We start from the raw sequence: 19,418 nt of genomic DNA, 5'->3' as shown, positions 1-19,418 counted from the left end.
TGCTCTTCGCTTTCACCATGCAGACTCATCAAGTCGGATGCAAGGATTGAACCTTCATCCTTCTAGTACTAAGCTCGCTTCTCTAACCTTTAGGCTATCACTGCCCACCGACAGGTATACATTTAATCTGTCATCAGTTTTGTGCCAAGTCAGTTCATTCACCTTGTTAATTGCAGCCGTTTTGCCCTTTTTGGCGAAAACTCCTTTATATTCTTCAAATAATTTCATCAGCAGATTTGTTGCGCTGCTGAGATGAAAACCGCACTAGATTTCTCTTTTTTTTTGCGACATAGTTTCATCTTTTCTACACTCGACTATTCGTGGCTGCTTATGTACCCCGTGCATGTGCACACTTCAAGCTTATTCTAGTCTGGCTAGAGTTAGAATTGACTAGACGCAGCTAAGCTTCGTTAGTGGAACGGCTTGAGCCTCAAGTGAAAGTTGACGTTAATTCTAGTCAGACTTTTTCAAGTAAGAGCAGCTTTCTTTAGCTGCGTTGATGGAACACCCCTCTGATGACACTAGGCTGCTACAGTATAAACACGCACACCTCTACACACATCAGTCTGGTCGGTTATAACTTGATATTCTGCTTTTTTATGAAGGAGACATCGGGTTAGCGGGGCTCATCAGCCTCTTTTACAACTTTTTTTTAGCCAAAGTAGCGTCTCATGTTTTATCCTTGAGACACATTACGATGCAAGCGCTGCTGTGTAACATTAATTACTAAACTATGTGACCGTGTACGAGGTGAGATACATTAGGCTATAATTATTGCTGAAATAGCGTCAGTCCGATGGGCTATAATCATATAAACAGCTTTACCAAATACATTTTTTGTATTTCTATCGTTATTATATTAAGTGATGAAAAAACTGCTCCATCTGTCTTTGGCTGCAGATTTGTGGTGATGTGTGTTCATGTCGTGACGCTCTGAACCATCCAGACATTTCCTGAAGAAAAGCTTTCCGTTTGTTGAGCTGTCATTATCACGTTTAACTGTGATTGGCACAAGTGTTTCACAGCTATGAGACCAGTGATGTGACTGGCTGAGAGAGTATTTATTAATCACCACACCAGTTGATCTATATTCACTCAGCCCTTTTACATGTTGCACTGCTGCACATACATGAACCAAAACAGCAGGTGACAGGTGTGCATGCAGGGCTCCACATTAACTTTTTGAGGCACTTGTCCTTCAGACAAGTAAATTTATCTTTCATTTGTCCATGTGTGACAGATGTGGTAAGGACTTGTAACGAGACGACTCAAAGGATTGGTTTCCAGCCTTTATTTGCTCCTGCAGAAGACAATGTAACACATATGAATCACCTTCTGGTCTCTCCTGCACATCTACTCCTAAACATGCAAAATAACAGAATTTACACCAGGAAATAGATGCTAAAATCTCTGCAGCGCTACGTTGACTACATGACACAGGGCAGCCTGCTGTAATACAAATGGCACCAAGAAAGTTCAACAAAAGCATCTACAAAACTCATATTAACAGTCAAAACAACATGAACAGCTAGTTAAAGTAATAGTATTAACAGTAAACAATATGCATTAAATGTTACAACATAAACGGTTCAATTTCCATAGAAAACAATAAAATAGTGCAGCAGCATTTTTCCACACACTTTTCCCTCAGCAATGCAAAACAGCTCTGTGAGGGACAGAAGGGACGATGTGCAGCAAGGTCATTTCCACAGGAAACATTCATGAATAAAAGTTCCTCATTGAGATAAAATTCACAAACACAAATTGGAAATAAGAATTATTAAAGTGTCTTTTTTAACTGTTACACATCCACAAAAGTCACTTGTCAGAGTAAAAATGACAATAATTGACTTTTACATTTTGTTTGTGAACGTAGAAATCAGACAAACAGTTGAAAGCATCCAAACAGTGTCAACATATAAATGATTCAATTTATGAGTTTTATTCAAGCCATTACTTCCCTGTTAATGATCTTTTCATTTGATCCTGAATTGTGAAGCACTTTGTAAAGTCTGTTTCAATATGAGCTCTATAGATTAATTATTGATCATCCTTCTGACGTTTAATAATAATGATTGACAGTGTTTCTACTAGGATTGTTTTCAGGGGGGGTGGTAGGCCCCCTGAAACTACTAGTTATGTTACGGAGCAGGCGTGTCACAGATACGGATACGCGGTGTCGACAGTGTCGTCATAGATACGCAGTAAGGCGGTTGTCTGTATCGCTGTATTTCTCTACACTGAGCTGAAATGGAACAAGTGCACAAAAAATAGGTAAATAAATATAAAACAAATATTAACAATATTTATTAACCTAATTTTTAATTATTAACAGTTTATTTACAACACATAAATAAACGTAGGCCTTATAGATGATAGATGGACCAATCAGTCTCTATCTGAAAAACAAATCTGGATTCTCAGCATCTATATGGTCCTTAATATAGATCAATGTTTGTAATATAACAACATAACAAAAGTGACTGATGGGGAATTAATTTGTTTCAACTTAAAGCCAAATCAAGACAACAGTTTGACTTATAAATGAATCAGATGAATCAGCATTTTGTTTCCTAATAAGTGAAAGTGTCAGTTTTAGTGCTGTGTTTACAACAGTTACTGAGGTCAACGACCTTCTAACAGCTGAAGAAAACATCATGTTAACAGAGTTGTTGTGTAGTGTTAGTACTTGTGTTAAAACATCTGTAAGTCCTTTTATAGCAGGTTTGAATCTTGTGCTTTGACTTCAGTTTGTTAGGATGTCCTTTAGTTTGGATAACAGATTGTGCCTTTAAACATATTTACAGAACAGTAATTCATCTAGATACAGGTGGAAGTCAGACCTTAACAGTTTTTTCTGCCTCCTGCTTTGAATGTGTTCATGTCTCTCCATCACCTGACGTCTGGGCTGCCTCTGTGTGTTTCTCTTTACTCCTTCAACTGTTTCTTTAAATCTTGAATCAGTTGCACCTTCTTCCTTTTCAATCACTTCTTTACTTTCTCCTTGTTTTTCTTTCAACACCATTAAGTTACATCCTGCAATTCTTCCTCACTTCTGTCTCCTCTCTCCTGATTTCTTCACTCACTCTGAAAATGTAAAAGCTTTCCTTTAATAAATCTGACAGCAGGGCCGGCTCTAGACATGTTGGTGTCCTAGGAGAGATTAGGATTTGGTGCCCCCCCCCCCCCCCCAAACCACATTACCCCACCAGTACTGCCTCATCACCACCCTGTCATACATTGAGGAGCAGGTGGACCCAAATGCAGAGACCAGAAAGCAGGGCTGAAGAAAAGCGTCTTTATTTCAAAGACTGGCAGGAAAAAAACAAAAGCAGGATGAGCTGAGTAGAACAAGATACAAAAATAAAATCGACTGAGCAGGAAACTGAGCAAACACGACAGAACAGAATTGACGAACTGAACAGACGACTCGACAAAGACTGAACTGAAAACTGAACTTCAATACAAACTGAAGTAATCAGACAACAAGGAACAGGTGGCACAATACAAGGGCAGGCTGGGAGCTGATAGGCTGGGGAAGACACTAGGAGCAGGGCAGGACCGACGAGGCTACTGCAGGGCAGGTGAGAGGAGGAGCACATGAAAACAGGAGGAGTGAAGGAACACACAAGAGAAACACAGAGCAAAGTAAAACCCAGAAAACACAACAGCACTCAATAACAAGCCAGCATAAATCAAAGTGTCTCTGAATAAATCAACCTAGGTACACAGCACTACAAGCTAACCAATAATCTAATACAGTCTTTCAAAGATACAACTCAAATAACATGAATGAGCAAAAAGACTGGACAACACAAGTGTAACACAGAAAACCAAAAGAAGAAAAAACACAAAGAGCCCAAACCATGAGTCCATGACACACCCGCTCATTCTACAGTAAAAATATGGACAACAAACATCAGACACCACAATGGTTTCAAGACAAAAATATATATTTTTATAAATTACAATTACTTTTCAAACAAACAAATCACGTTTCAAAGAATGAATCAATTGTTAAATATTACTATTATTAACTACCTTTACCTGTTAGTAACATCCAAGACGCTGGCACTTGGTTATTGATAGATTACACTGGATAGATGACTCCTTCCATGATGTCATGTGCCCACAATGTTCTGGGGTTTCATTTATAAAACAGTGTGTAGGATCCATACTAAAATTTTACATGCACACAAAAGCCGAAAATGGCGTGCACCCAAAAATAATCAGATGTATAAAACCATGCGTACACACGAATGCCTGTATATTTCCCTTTATAAATCACAGTCCACCTGGAAATGTGCGCTCATGGATCAGCGTCATATCCCGCCCTCTACACGCCCACATTCAACCATAAACGGTCGATGCAAAAGCCTTCATGAATATTCATGTACATGTGTTTCTTTCGCCGCACCAATCACTCTCTCTGTCTTTAGACGCCTGGCCAGTCAGTGTTGAGAGTCAGTGTATCGGAGCCTCTCTTGTCACTTGTGCTCAGCAGCAGCAGAGGAAGGACCGCAACAGGCATGAACAGACATTTAACCTTTTATTTCCCCGTTTTCACACGTATTGAAATTATGTGTGTAACCCAAAACAACCATATACAACCTCAATAAACATTCCTGTGGATTGTTAAGTCAGACATCTCTGGTTAAATGTTTAACACACCCTGCAGTGGGCCAGCTCCCAGTTAACCAGTATAAGTAGTTTTTACACCACTCACTCAATATGTAAAATACAATAAACACTATATTAGTTTATATTTACTCCAAAATCCAGCATACAGGTATTTCTCTAATTGACACAGTGAGCACAGGTGGTGAAGATGAGCCGGTGAGGTGACTGGAGAAGGCAGAGTGTGTGTGGCAGCCACCGCTGTGTCTCCAGTGTCTCTGTGCTTGACAATACAGCCGTGTTTACTGTAGCCATTTTACACATATAAACTACATGGGAACTCATACTTGGTGATATATGCACAGTATAACCAAATATTAAAAATCTATTAACGCTCTGTCCTGTAAATATGTTTTAGTTAGTTATTTGATGTCATCTTGGATTTCTACAATCAATGATGATCATTTCATCAGTAAGTTAACGTGGCTAAGGTGAAAATCAATCAGTATTTTCATGCTTAACTAATATTGGAGAAAGGCAACCCAGACTTTGCAGAATCCTGCCACCTGCCACATCCTGACATCATTCATTTCAGCTGCTGCTGCTCCACAACTGACTCTCTCCTTTGTGCTCCGGGTGAGGCAGCACTGATGAAATGTTGGGCAGACTTTAAGATCTGAGTTGCTTTATATCTTTACAAATTGAAAGATGTTTATGGAAGTTATGGCTCACTACAAGCCAAAGTACAGATAACACTGCTGGTTTGAGTGTGTATGATAATGTGGATCTATAATTGATGTTTGATATTAAGTGAAATTAAATGTGTGAGAGGATTATTATACAATCTGCCTTCAATTCACTTCAATTCTGCGTCGTGGATTTCCCCTGTCTCTAAAATGTTCCTACGCATGAGTAAGAGTTTAGGTGCAGGTGCGCACATTGTCCCATCAAGTTTGTTTTTATAGATCACAACTTTTGCTTGGGAAGTGGCGTACGCCTCTTTCAGGCCCCGTTCCTGCTTACTCAACAAATGAGATCCCTGGACTGTTCTTGTGTTCTTTCACTGCAATTTTTCCAGTCATTAAATCAATTACTGATTAGTTTGTAGTTTTTTTGTGAGAACAGGTTGCAGCAGAAGCAGTAAAGACTTTTTTATTTTTTTCTTGGAATATACCCAACCAACTTCTCTTGATTTTCTCTCCATTCACTTATTTTCTGTAGAAGTGGTGGTGATGGGAACTTCTCCCATCCTCTCATTTTGTAAATGTAGAGTCTTATTTTAGCTGATATGGCCTGTGCTGACTATCTCTGTCCTCACCATATCAGACAGGGCTGCCAGTCCGCAGGATCTATAGCTGCTGCCTTGATGGACTCACATACTTCAGGATCTGTTCCAGTTGATGGTGTCTGCAGGCTGTAGAGTAGTAGAAGTGTCTGTTGTGTCTGTTGTTGCTTCACCTGCAGGTAAATCTAAACATACATGTAAATATAGTTATTAATCCTTTAGTAAGGACACACAATGATTCATAAATGACAACACATCAGACAATAAACACATCTGAAGCATAAATTATAGATAACGGTTGACCAGAACTGTTCAATTACATGAGTGAAAAAAAGTGAAGAATCCAAGTTGAAATTATTTTAGATGGAATAAGTTATTCTAGCTTTAATGTGTCCTGTAGACAACTTGAATAAATATAGATGGTTGCAGTCTAATATTGATTGGTATTTAAGTTCGCTATGTTCCCTTTATAATATAGAAATTATATTTATGATTCAATATATTTTATTGCGCTAGTGTTACCATGATAACACAAGTATGTAAGAAACCATTTAATAAAAGATAATATTGATACTTGACTTGAAATTAACAAGGTGTAACTGTGACATTCAAATAATAATAATACTACTAATAATAAATAAATTAATAATAATAATAATAATAAAGACAACATAGCAGTATATTATCAGTTACACAGAGACCACAAATAAGTGGCTGAACTGACCTGCTTCAGAGAGTGGTGTAGATGGGAGATCAGATGTAACTTCTCCAGCAGCTAGAGGCTTCTGCAGATATTTCCTGAGAGCATCTGGACAGTTATAGAGTAGATATCAGCCTGTTACAAGCAAAAACATGTAGCTGCAGAGTAGACAAACAACTGCTGCAGCCTGTTGCACCAGCTGTGTGTCAGTTCAAACTTAGTTATAACGTAAATTATTATCACTAAGTTGTGATTTATGCATCACTAAAAAAAAAAGCTTTCACCACGGAGATAAATTACAACATAACTGTAATTGCTGCCATTTAGCAACACAGTAATCCAGTAGAGACCTAATTTATTGATATGATATTTCACTATTGATCCAGTTTACTACAATGTGCTACGATGCCAAGTGGCTCATGCCAGCTTACACATAGTTGGTGCAACCCAGTGCAGAAATGTATGTTTTTATGGATATAGCGTTAGCCATTATCACTGATATTGGTCAGTGAAATTTCAGCACAAAGCCTTACGTTGTAGGAAGGAGCAGTTATCCAGATAGCTCGCTACTGGCTTGTCATTCAGTCTCATATCCTTCAATCTGTAACGATATGTGAGTCCAGCAGCTATCGTAGCATCATTATCTAGCATTAGCTTTATTGCTACTTAGCTAGCTATGTTAACATTAGACGACATACCTCTATATTGGACTTTCTTTTCCTCCTCCTCTTTTCTCCGTTTTCTTTATTGCGCATCTGAAGGTTTGGACCTTTTCATTATGTACTAATGTGAATATCTGCCTCTTGACATCTCGTCACAGACTTTGTCTGTCTGTGATGCATCATCCCTCTTTTTCAGTGCGCACAGTAGAGGTGCAGAGCAGATGAAACATTGTGAGGATTTTTTTTGTCACTTTTAACTTGTGTGGTGGGACAAGTAAATTTCTTTTCCATTTGCCGTATAAAGAAATCGGACAAGCCTTAAAGTCGAGCCCTAAAGTCTGAATTTATTCTTTTTTTTTTAAATAAATTCAGAACAGGATCAGAATTTATTTTTTATTATAAATATAACTAAACATTGTTTCTAGAGCAGCAACAGTAAATGGAGTGTACTTGTATAGCGCCTTTCTAGCCTTCCGACCACTCAAAGCGCTTTTACACTACGAATCACATTCACCCATTCACACACATTCATACGCTGAATGGGTACAGGGGCTACCATGCAAGGTCCCAACCTGCCCATCACAGGAAATCTAATCATTCACACACTGATGGCACAGCCATCAGGAGCAATTTGGGTTTCAGTATCTTGCCCAAGGACACATTGACATGCGGACTGGAGGAGCCGGGAATCGAACCGCCAATCTTCCGATTAGTGGACGACCCGCTCCTGACCCTACCTCCTGAGCCACAGCCGCCCAACTGCAACAGTCATGTTTACAACAGCAAAGTCACTTTATAAACTCAATAATATCTCTGGAAACAAATGTAAAATGTCAATAAAATAAATAATTTTCCTGACGTGAAAATACTGAGTGAAGTTTAGAAAGAAAGAAGACGACAGACATCAGTCAATATCAGTCCTTCCTCCTGTCCTCCTCCTCCTCCCTCTGCTGCTAATGTGATTGACTGCTGCAGGTACCGCTGGTAGAGAGGAGAGGCTGCTTTGTCTCAGCCAGCAGCTGAGTTTACAAGAATGAGCCAAATTTGAAGATTGGTGGCAAACTAAGCTAAACAGTTAGACTACATACAGACAGCTTTAGTTTAGCTTGTTGCTAACAATTAGCTATTAGCCGAGCTAGCGCGCTGTGGTTGTGTAAAACATAGCAGCGGTGGATGAGAGACTGCGGACAGAGCAGTTGAAAATATCACTTTTCTACATGTTTATGCTTGTTGATCAGGTGTATTGATAGAGTATTGGCTTTTTACTCGCTAAGGTGTTATTGCACTTAAGAAGTAACGAGCGTAGTTGTCGTCAACTCGAGTAATCTTCACTTCACATGTGATCTGCTGTTCACTGACTTTGCTGTGTGTGTGTTTGTGTGTGTGTTTGTGTGTGTTTGTGTGTCTGTGTGTGTGTGTGTGTGTGTGTGTGTGTGTGTGTGTGTGTGTGGAGGAGAGGCTGCAGTTTGAGAATAAATTACACCAAAACATTCAAAAGTGCTGATAAAAGAACCGGTAACATCGGAGCTTATCAATACTACAGTCTTTAACAATTTATCCTCGGGGCTCGTTTAATACCGGGTTTCGGTACCCATCCCTACAGAGAAATAAGTGCACATTAAATAAAACTGCCATACTTTTGATTATTTTGGAGGAAACAGACGTATAAATCGATGCATAAACAACCGCAGGAAGCTGGAACAAGCGTTGATGTCTGGAACAACCAACGTCTCTTTCCCTCGCCGTTTAATCGTTTACAAAGTGAAAAAAGCAGAAATGTGGTGGCAGAGTAAAATCTTTTTTGTGTTAGTGGTAAAAATAAACAGACTATGATGGAACAAATAATTCACTTTTGGATGGAAATCCGTCTGTAGACGGAGCTCTTGCACCCATGTAATCTGCTTCTAACGCTACATGATTTCTTCTTTATTCAGATTGAAGAACTGCAGTTTGTCAGAGATCAGCTGTGCTTCTCTGCTCTCAGCTCTGAAGTCCAACCCCTCCCATCTGAGAGAGCTGAATCTGAGTGAAGACTCCAGTCGGGACGGTTCAGAAAAGAATCTGCAGTTTGATTTTCTGAAGAATCCAGACTGTAGACTGGAGACTCTGAGGTCAGACACCATTTCTTACTTGTGTGCTGAGATTAATATGATGTGAAAGTTGTGGTGACACTAAACTGCAGACATAAGGATGATTTTTATGAGGTAAAATCTCCTTCAGATTTACACATTCTAATGTTGTTTTCAAACATTTAAATACTATTTAAAGCCTCCCTCCAGTGTATTTTGGCATTTTTGAGACATTTCATATTTTTCTGAGTCATTTTCTGACCATGTTGATTAGCCACAATGTTCACCAAATATTTGTGGACAAATGACTTGTGCTCAAAGATGAAAAATGTCAGCTGTTGTTAAAACTGAACAATGACGTATGACTATGATAGAACGCTGCAGTCATACGTCATCCTCATAAAATCCCTTTGTTTTTGTGAGCGTCACATAGGCTACTGATACAGTATCAGGCGCCTGTGTTTCATACTAAATAGTCTACTGGATGCAGACGTGCTGCAACAACAGATTAATGCTTCAAATATAAATCATTTATTTCAGTTAAACACTCTCCAACCAACATGTGCACAGAAAATAAGGTTTAATGTGGTTAAAGCAGGAAAGTCAGTAAATCAGTGTGCAGTGATGTATAAATGAATGTGGGTGATTGTTACAGTATCTGTTGTCCACAGTTGTTTCTACTGTATGAAAAGCTTCTCCTTCACTTCATTAAATCCCTGCAGCATCTGAAGTCAGCAGGACTGATATGTTGATAAATCTGCAGCCTCTGAGAAGTGCTGCGCCAGAGCGCAGTGCCGTTACGCACCACCGTTCACTGTGTTTACCTTCATTATATCTCCTGATGACACCAGGCTGCTACACTAGAAACACACACACCTCTACACACATCAGACTGGTCGGTTATAACTCAATATTCTGCTTTTTTATGAAGGAGACGTCGGGTTAGCGGGGCTCATCAGCCTCTTTGACAACTTTCTTTTTTTAGCCAAAGTAGCGTCTCATGTTTTATCCTTGAGACACATTACGATGCAAACGCTGTTGTGTAACATTAATTACTAAACTATGTGACCGTGTACGAGGTGAGATACATTAGGCTATAATTATTGCTGAAATAGCATCAGTCTGATGGGCTATAATCATATAAACAGCTTCACCATATACATTTTTTTTATTTCTATTGTTATTATATTAAGTGATGAAAAAACTGCTCCATCTGTCTTTGGCTGCAGATTTGTGGTGATGTGTGTTCATGTCGTGACGCTCTGAACCATCCAGACATTTCCTGAAAAAAAGCTTTCCGTTTGTTGAGCTGTCATTATCACGTTTAACTGTGATTGGCACAAGTGTTTCACAGCTATGAGACCAGTGATGTGACTGGCTGAGAGAGTATTTATTAATCACCACACCAGTTGATCTATATTCACTCAGCCCTTTTACACGTTGCACTGCTGCACATACATGAACCAAAACAGCAGGTGACAGGTGCGCATGCAGGGCTCCACATTAACTTTTTGAGGCACTTGTCCTTCAGACAAGTAAATTTATCTTTCACTTGTCCATGTGTGACAGATGTGGTAAGGACATGTAACGAGACGACTCAAAGGATTGGTTTCCAGCCTTTATTTGCTCCTGCAGAAGACAATGTAACACATATGAATCACCTTCTGGTCTCTCCTGCACATCTGCTCCTAAACATGCAAAATAACAGAATTTACACCAGGAAATAGATGCTAAAATCTCTGCAGCGCTACGTTGACTACATGACGCAGGGCAGCCTGCTGTAATACAAATGGCACCAAGAAAGTTCAACAAAAGCATCTACAAAACTCATATTAACAGTCAAAACAACATGAACAGCTAGTTAAAGTAATAGTATTAACAGTAAACAATATGCATTAAATGTTACAACATAAACGGTTCAATTTCCATAGAAAACAATAAAATAGTGCAGCAGCATTTTTCCACACACTTTTCCCTCAGCAATGCAAAACAGCTCTGTGAGGGACAGAAGGGACGATGTGCAGCAAGGTCATTTCCACAGGAAACATTCATGAATAAAAGTTCCTCATTGAGATAAAATTCACAAACACAAATTGGAAATAAGAATTATTAAAGTGTCTTTTTTAACTGTTACACATCCACAAAAGTCACTTGTCAGAGTAAAAATGACAATAATTGACTTTTTCATTTTGTTTGTGAACGTAGAAATCAGACGAACAAACAGTTGAAAGCATCCAAACAGTGTCAACATATAAATGATTCAATTTATGAATTTTATTCAAGCCATTACTTCCCTGTTAATGATCTTTTCATTTGATCCTGAATTGTAAGGCACTTTGTAAAGTCTGTTTCAATATGAGCTCTATAGATTAATTATTGATCATCCTTCTGACGTTTAATAATAATGATTGACAGTGTTTCTACTAGGATTGTTTTCAGGGGGGGTGGTAGGCCCCCTGAAACTACTAGTTATGTTACGGAGCAGGCGTGTCACAGATACGGATACGCGGTGTCGACAGTGTCGTCATAGATACGCAGTAAGGCGGTTGTCTGTATCGCTGTATTTCTCTACACTGAGCTGAAATGAAACAAGTGCACAAAAAATATGTAAATAAATATTAAACAAATATTAACAATATTTATAAACCTCATTTTTAAATATTAACAGTATTTATTTACAACACATAAATAAACATAGGCCTTATGGATGATAGATGGACCAATCAGTCTCTATCTGAAAAACAAATCTGGATTCTCAGCCTCTATATGGTCCTTAATATAGATCAATGTTTGTAATATAACAACATAACAAAAGTGACTGATGGGGAATTAATTTGTTTCAACTTAAAGCCAAATCAAGACAACAGTTTGACTTATAAATGAATCAGATGAATCAGCATTTTGTTTCCTAATAAGTGAAAGTGTCAGTTTTAGTGCTGTGTTTACAACAGTTACTGAGGTCAACGACCTTCTAACAGCTGAAGAAAACATCATGTTAACAGAGTTGTTGTGTAGTGTTAGTACCTGTGTTAAAACATCTGTAAGTCCTTTTATAGCAGGTTTGAATCTTGTGCTTTGACTTTTGTCTGTTAGGATGTCCTTTAGTTTGGATAACAGATTGTGCCTTTAAACATATTTACAGAACAGTAATTCATCTAGATACAGGTGGAAGTCAGACCTTAACAGTTTTTTCTGCCTCCTGCTTTGAATGTGTTCATGTCTCTCCATCACCTGACGCCTGGGCTGCCTCTCTGTGTGTTTCTCTTTACTCCTTCAACTGTTTCTTTAAATCTTGAATCAGTTGCACCTTCTTCCTTTTCAATCACTTCTTTACTTTCTCCTTGTTTTTCTTTCAACACCATTAAGTTACATCCTGCAATTCTTCCTCACTTCTGTCTCCTCTCTCCTGATTTCTTCACTCACTCTGAAAATGTAAAAGCTTTCCTTTAATAAATCTGACAGCAGGGCCGACTCTAGACAAGTTGGTGTCCTAGGAGAGATTAGGATTTGGTGCCCCCCCCCCAAACCACATTACCCCACCAGTACTGCCTCATCACCACCCTGTCATACATTGAGGAGCAGGTGGACCCAAATGCAGAGACCAGAAAGCAGGGCTGAAGAAAAGCGTCTTTATTTCAAAGACTGGCAGGAAAAAAACAAAAGCAGGATGAGCTGAGTAGAACAAGATACAAAAAAAAATCGACTGAGCAGGAAACTGAGCAAACACGACAGAACAGAATTGACTAACTGAACAGACGACTCGACAAAGACTGAACTGAAAACTGAACTTCAATACAAACTGAAGTAATCAGACAACAAGGAACAGGTGGCACAATACAAGGGCAGGCTGGGAGCTGATAGGCTGGGGAAGACACTAGGAGCAGGGCAGGACCGACGAGGCTACTGCAGGGCAGGTGAGAGGAGGAGCACATGAAAACAGGAGGAGTGAAGGAACACACAAGAGAAACACAGAGCAAAGTAAAACCCAGAAAACACAACAGCACTCAATAACAAGCCAGCATAAATCAAAGTGTCTCTGAATAAATCAACCTAGGTACACAGCACTACAAGCTAACCAATAATCTAATACAGTCTTTCAAAGATACAACTCAAATAACATGAATGAGCAAAAAGACTGGACAACACAAGTGTAACACAGAAAACCAAAAGAAGAAAAAACACAAAGAGCCCAAACCATGAGTCCATGACACACCCGCTCATTCTACAGTAAAAATATGGACAACAAACATCAGACACCACAATGGTTTCAAGACGAAAATATATATTTTTATAAATTACAATTACTTTTCAAACAAACAAATCACGTTTCAAAGAATGAATCAATTGTTAAATATTACTATTATTAACTACCTTTACCTGTTAGTAACATCCAAGACGCTGGCACTTGGTTATTGATAGATTACACTGGATAGATGACTCCTTCCATGATGTCATGTGCCCACAATGTTCTGGGGTTTCATTTATAAAACAGTGTGTAGGATCCATACTAAAATTGTACGTGCGCACAAAAGCCGAAAATGGCGTGCACCCAAAAATAATCAGATGTATAAAACCATGCGTACACACGAATGCACGTATATTTCCCTTTATAAATCACAGTCCACCTGGAAATGTGCGCTCATGGATCAGCGTCATATCCCGCCCTCTACACGCCCACACTCAACCATAAACGGTCGATGCAAAAGCCTTCATGAATATTCATGTACATGTGTTTCTTTCGCCGCACCAATCACTCTCTCTGTCTTTAGACGCCTGGCCAGTCAGTGTTGAGAGTCAGTGTATCGGAGCCTCTCTTGTCACTTGTGCTCAGCAGCAGCAGAGGAAGGACCGCAACAGGCATGAACAGACATTTAACCTTTTATTTCCCCGTTTTCACACGTATTGAAATTATGTGTGTAACCCAAAACAACCATATACAACCTCAATAAACATTCCTGTGGATTGTTAAGTTAGACATCTCTGGTTAAATGTTTAACACACCCTGCAGTGGGCCAGCTCCCAGTTAACCAGTATAAGTAGTTTTTACACCACTCACTCAATATGTAAAATACAATAAACACTATATTAGTTTATATTTACTCCAAAATCCAGCATACAGGTATTTCTCTAATTGACACAGTGAGCACAGGTGGTGAAGATGAGCCGGTGAGGTGACTGGAGAAGGCAGAGTGTGTGTGGCAGCCACCGCTGTGTCTCCAGTGTCTCTGTGCTTGACAATACAGCCGTGTTTACTGTAGCCATTTTACACATATAAACTACATGGGAACTCATACTTGGTGATATATGCACAGTATAACCAAATATTAAAAATCTATTAACGCTCTGTCCTGTAAATATGTTTTAGTTCCGTTTGTTGAAGTTATTTGATGTCATCTTGGATTTCTACAATCAATGATGATCATTTCATCAGTAAGTTAACGTGGCTAAGGTGAAAATCAATCAGTATTTTCATGCTTAGCTAATATTGGAGAAAGGCAACCCAGACTTTGCAGAATCCTGCCACCTGCCACATCCTGACATCATTCATTTCAGCTGCTGCTGCTCCACAACTGACTCTCTCCTTTGTGCTCCGGGTGAGGCAGCACTGATGAAATGTTGGGCAGACTTTAAGATCTGAGTTGCTTTATATCTTTACAAATTGAAAGATGTTTATGGAAGTTATGGCTCACTACAAGCCAAAGTACAGATAACACTGCTGGTTTGAGTGTTTCTGATAATGTGGATCTATAATTGATGTTTGATATTAAGTGAAATGAAATGTGTGAGAGGATTATTATACAATCTGCCTTCAATTCACTTCAATTCTGCGTCGTGGATTTCCCCTGTCTCTAAAATGTTCCTACGCATGGGTAAGAGTTTAGGTGCAGGTGCGCACATTGTCCCATCAAGTTTGTTTTTATAGATCACAACTTTTGCTTGGGAAGTGGCGTACGCCTCTTTCAGGCCCCGTTCCTGCTTACTCAACAAATGAGATCCCTGGACTGTTCTCGTGGGTTTTGAGTATTTCACTGCAATTTTTCCAATCATTAAATCAATTACTGATTAGTTTGTAGTTTTTTTGTGAGAACAGGTTGCAGCAGAAACAGTAAAGACTTTTTAAAAAAAATTTTCTTGGAATATACCCAACCAACTTCACTTGATTTTCTCTCCATTCACTTATTTTCTGTAGAAGTGGTGGTGATGGGAACTTCTCCCATCCTCTCATTTTGTAAATGTAGAGTCTTATTTTAGCTGATATGGCCTCTGCTGACTATCTCTGTCCTCACCATATCAGACAGGGCTGCCAGTCCGCAGGATCTATAGCTGCTGCCTTGATGGACTCACATATTTCAGGATCTGTTCCAGTTGATGGTGTCTGCAGGCTGTAGAGTAGTAGAAGTGTCTGTTGTGTCTGTTGTTGCTTCACCTGCAGGCAAATCTAAACATACATGTAAATATAGTTATTAATCCTTTAGTAAGGACACACAATGATTCATAAATGACAACACATCAGACAATAAACACATCTGAAGCATAAATTATAGATAACGGTTGACCAGAACTGTTCAATTACATGAGTGAAAAAAGGTGAAGAATCCAAGTTGAAATTATTTTAGATGGAAGAAGTTATTCTAGCTTTAATGTGTCCTGTAGACAACTTGAATAAATATAGATGGTTGCAGTCTAATATTGATTAGTATTTAAGTTAGATATGTTCCCTTTATAATATAGAAATTATATTTATGATTCAATATATTTTATTGCGCTAGTGTTACCATGATAACACAAGTATGTAAGAAACCATTTAATAAAAGATAATATTGATATTTGACTTGAAATTAACAAGGTGTAACTGTGACATTCAAATAATAATGATAATAATAATAATAATAATAATAATAATAATAATAAAGACAACATAGCAGTGTATTATCAGTTACACAGAGACCACAAATAAGTGGCTGAACTGACCTGCTTCAGAGAGTGGTGTAGATGGGAGATCAGATGTAACTTCTCCAGCAGCTGGAGGCTTCTGCAGATATTTCCTGAGTGCATCTGGACAGTTATAGAGTAGATATCAGCCTGTTACAAGCAAAAACATGTAGCTGCAGAGTAGACAAACAACTGCTGCAGCCTGTTGCACCAGCTGTGTGTCAGTTCAAACTTAGTTATAACGTAAATTATTATCACTAAGTTGTGATTTATGCATCACTAAAATAAAAGCTTTCACCACGGAGATAAGTTACAACATAACTGTAATTGCTGCCATTTAGCAACACAGTAATCCAGTAGAGACCTAATTTATTGATATGATATTTCGCTATTGATCCAGTTTACTACAATGTGCTACGATGCCAAGTGGCTCATGCCAGCTTACACATAGTTGGTGCAACCCAGTGCAGAAATCTATGTTTTTATGGATATAGCGTTAGCCATTATCACTGATATTGGTCAGTGAAATGTCAGCACAAAGCCTTACGTTGTAGGAAGGAGCAGTTATCCAGATAGCTCGTGTTGAAGAAAATACTCGAATCCTTGTTCAAAGTTTGCTGTGGTGGAAGTGGTTTAATAGCATTCCGGAAATGCGGTGAGCATACTGACACAGAGCTGGTCTGATACAGTAGACTGACCCAGAGCAGAAGAAGTGGAGAGACTTTATACAGTAAAGATCAAAGCACCAAATGGTGAACAAAAGCTACAGTATGGTTCAAAGTAGTGACCAACAATTGGTGAACCAAAGATAGGAGGTGAGGGCATTTACATACAAGATCAAGGTTTGCCAGGGGCAAGTCGGGAGGGGTCAGATCAGTAGAGGTCAGGAGGGTGACTACAAATGGTAAACAAAGAGGTAGAAGGGGAGGGCATTTACATACAAGATCAAGGCAAATCCAGGGGCAATACAGGAGAGGTCACATCAGCAGGGGTCAGGAGGTGGAAAGGACACAAAATTGGCATATGTTTAATCAAAGAGTTGTCTCAGACGTCATTTGATTATCAGGTCTCCAAACTAAATGTGTGTTCTCCTTTGATGATTAAGTCTGCTCCCAAAAGGTATTCTTCTTCAATCGCTACTGGCTTGTCATTCAGTCTCATATCCTTCAATCTGTAATGATATGTGAGTCCAGCAGCTATCGTAGCATCAATCGAACCACCAATCTTCCGATTAGTGGGCGACCCGCTCCTGACCCTACCTCCTGAGCCACAGCCGCCCAACTGCAACAGTCATGTTTACAACAGCAAAGTCACTTTATAAACTCAATAATATCTCTGGAAACAAATGTAAAATGTCAATAAAATAAACAATATTCCTGACATGAAAATACTGAGTGAAGTTTAGAAAGAAATAAGACAGACATCAGTCAGTATCAGTCCTTCCTCCTGTCCTCCTCCTCCTCCCTCTGCTGCTGATGTGATTGACTGCTGCAGGTACCGCTGGTAGAGAGGAGAGGCTGCTTTGTCTCAGCCAGCAGCTGAGTTTACAAGAATGAGCCAAATTTGAAGATTGGTGGCAAACTAAGCTAAACAGTTAGACTACATACAGACAGCTTTGGTTTTAGCTTGTTGCTAACAATTAGCTATTAGCCGAGCTAGCGCGCTGTGGTTGTGTAAAACATAGCAGCGGTGGATGAGAGACTGCGGACAGAGCAGTTGAAAATATCACTTTTCTACATGTTTATGCTTGTTGATCAGGTGTATTGATAGAGTATTGGCTTTTTACTCGCTAAGGTGTTATTGCACTTAAGAAGTAACGAGCGTAGTTGTCGTCAACTCGAGTAATCTTCACTTCACATGTGATCTGCTGTTCACTGACTTTGCTGTGTGTGTGTGTGTGTGTGTGTGTGTGTGTGTGTCTGTGTGTTTGTGTTTGTTTGTGTCTGTGTGTTTGTGTTTGTGTTTGTCTGTGTGTGTGTGTGTGTGTGTGTGTGTGTGTTTTTATGTGTGTGTCTCTGTAAGTGTTTCTGTTTGTGTTTGTGTGTGTGTGTGTGTGTCTTTCTGTGTGTGTGTTTGTGTGTGTGTGTGTGTGTTTGTGTGTGTGTGTGTTTGTGTGTTTGTGTGTGTGTGTTTCTGTATGTGTGTGTGGGTGAGTGTGTGTGTCTGTGTGTGTATTTGTGTATTTGTGTGTGTGTGTGTGTGTGTGTGTGTGTGTGTGTGTGTGTGTGTGGAGGAGAGGCTGCAGTTTGAGAATAAATTACACCAAACCATTAAAAAGTGCTGATAAAAGAACCGGTAACATCGGAGATTATCAATACTACAGTCTTTAATCATTTATCCTCGGGGCTCGTTTAATACCGGGTTTCGGTACCCATCCCTACAGAGAAAGAAGTGCACATTAAATAAAACTGCCATACCTTTGATTATTTTGGAGAAAACACACGTATAAATCGATGCATAAACAACCGCAGGAAGCTGGAACAAGCGTTGATGTCTGGAACAACCAACGTCTCTTTCCCTCGCCGTTTAATCGTTTACAAAGTGAAAAAAGCAGAAATGTGGTGGCAGAGTAAAATCTTTTTTGTGTTAGTGGTAAAAATAAACAGATTATGATGGAACAAATAATTCACTTTTGATGGAAATCCGTCTGTAGACGGAGCTCTTGCACCCATGTAATCTGCTTCTAACGCTACATGATTTCTTCTTTATTCAGATTGGAGAACTGCAGTTTGTCAGAGATCAGCTGTGCTTCTCTGCTCTCAGCTCTGAAGTCCAACCCCTCCCATCTGAGAGAGCTGGATCTGAGTGAAGACTCCAGTCGGGACGGTTCAGAAAGGAATCTGCAGTTTGATTTTCTGAAGAGTCCACACTGTAGACTGGAGACTCTGAGGTCAGACACCATTTCTTACTTGTGTGCTGAGATTAATATGATGTGAAAGTTGTGGTGACACTAAACTGCAGACATAAGGATGATTTTTATGAGGTAAAATCTCCTTCAGATTTACACATTCAAATGTTGTTTTCAAACATTTAAATACTATTTAAAGCCTCCCTCCAGTGTATTTTGGCATTTTTGAGACATTTCATATTTTTCTGAGTCATTTTCTGACCATGTTGATTAGCCACAATGTTCACCAAATATTTGTGGACAA

The 19,418-nt window shown here is 39.2% G+C and overlaps 2 protein-coding genes across 2 annotated transcripts in view; both read left to right on the top strand.

Moving 5' to 3' along the window:
• The window catches only part of LOC122976773 (NACHT, LRR and PYD domains-containing protein 12-like), a 197,501-nt gene that overhangs the window by 52,690 nt on the left and 125,393 nt on the right, over positions 1 to 19,418 (top strand). The window lies entirely within an intron of this gene.
• Positions 1 to 19,418, top strand: part of LOC122976777 (ribonuclease inhibitor-like) — a 53,920-nt gene that overhangs the window by 2,936 nt on the left and 31,566 nt on the right. The window contains exon 3 of the mRNA XM_044345443.1: positions 19,017 to 19,156. Coding sequence (XP_044201378.1) covers positions 19,017 to 19,156 — 140 coding nt within the window. The remainder of the gene's footprint in view (positions 1 to 19,016; positions 19,157 to 19,418) is intronic.

The sequence above is a fragment of the Thunnus albacares genome, chromosome 24 (assembly GCF_914725855.1).
Source record: "Thunnus albacares chromosome 24, fThuAlb1.1, whole genome shotgun sequence".
Classification (NCBI taxonomy): Eukaryota; Metazoa; Chordata; class Actinopteri; order Scombriformes; family Scombridae; genus Thunnus; species Thunnus albacares.
The sequence above is the reverse complement of the archived record's forward strand: the minus strand, read 5'-3'. Positions and strand labels throughout refer to the sequence as shown.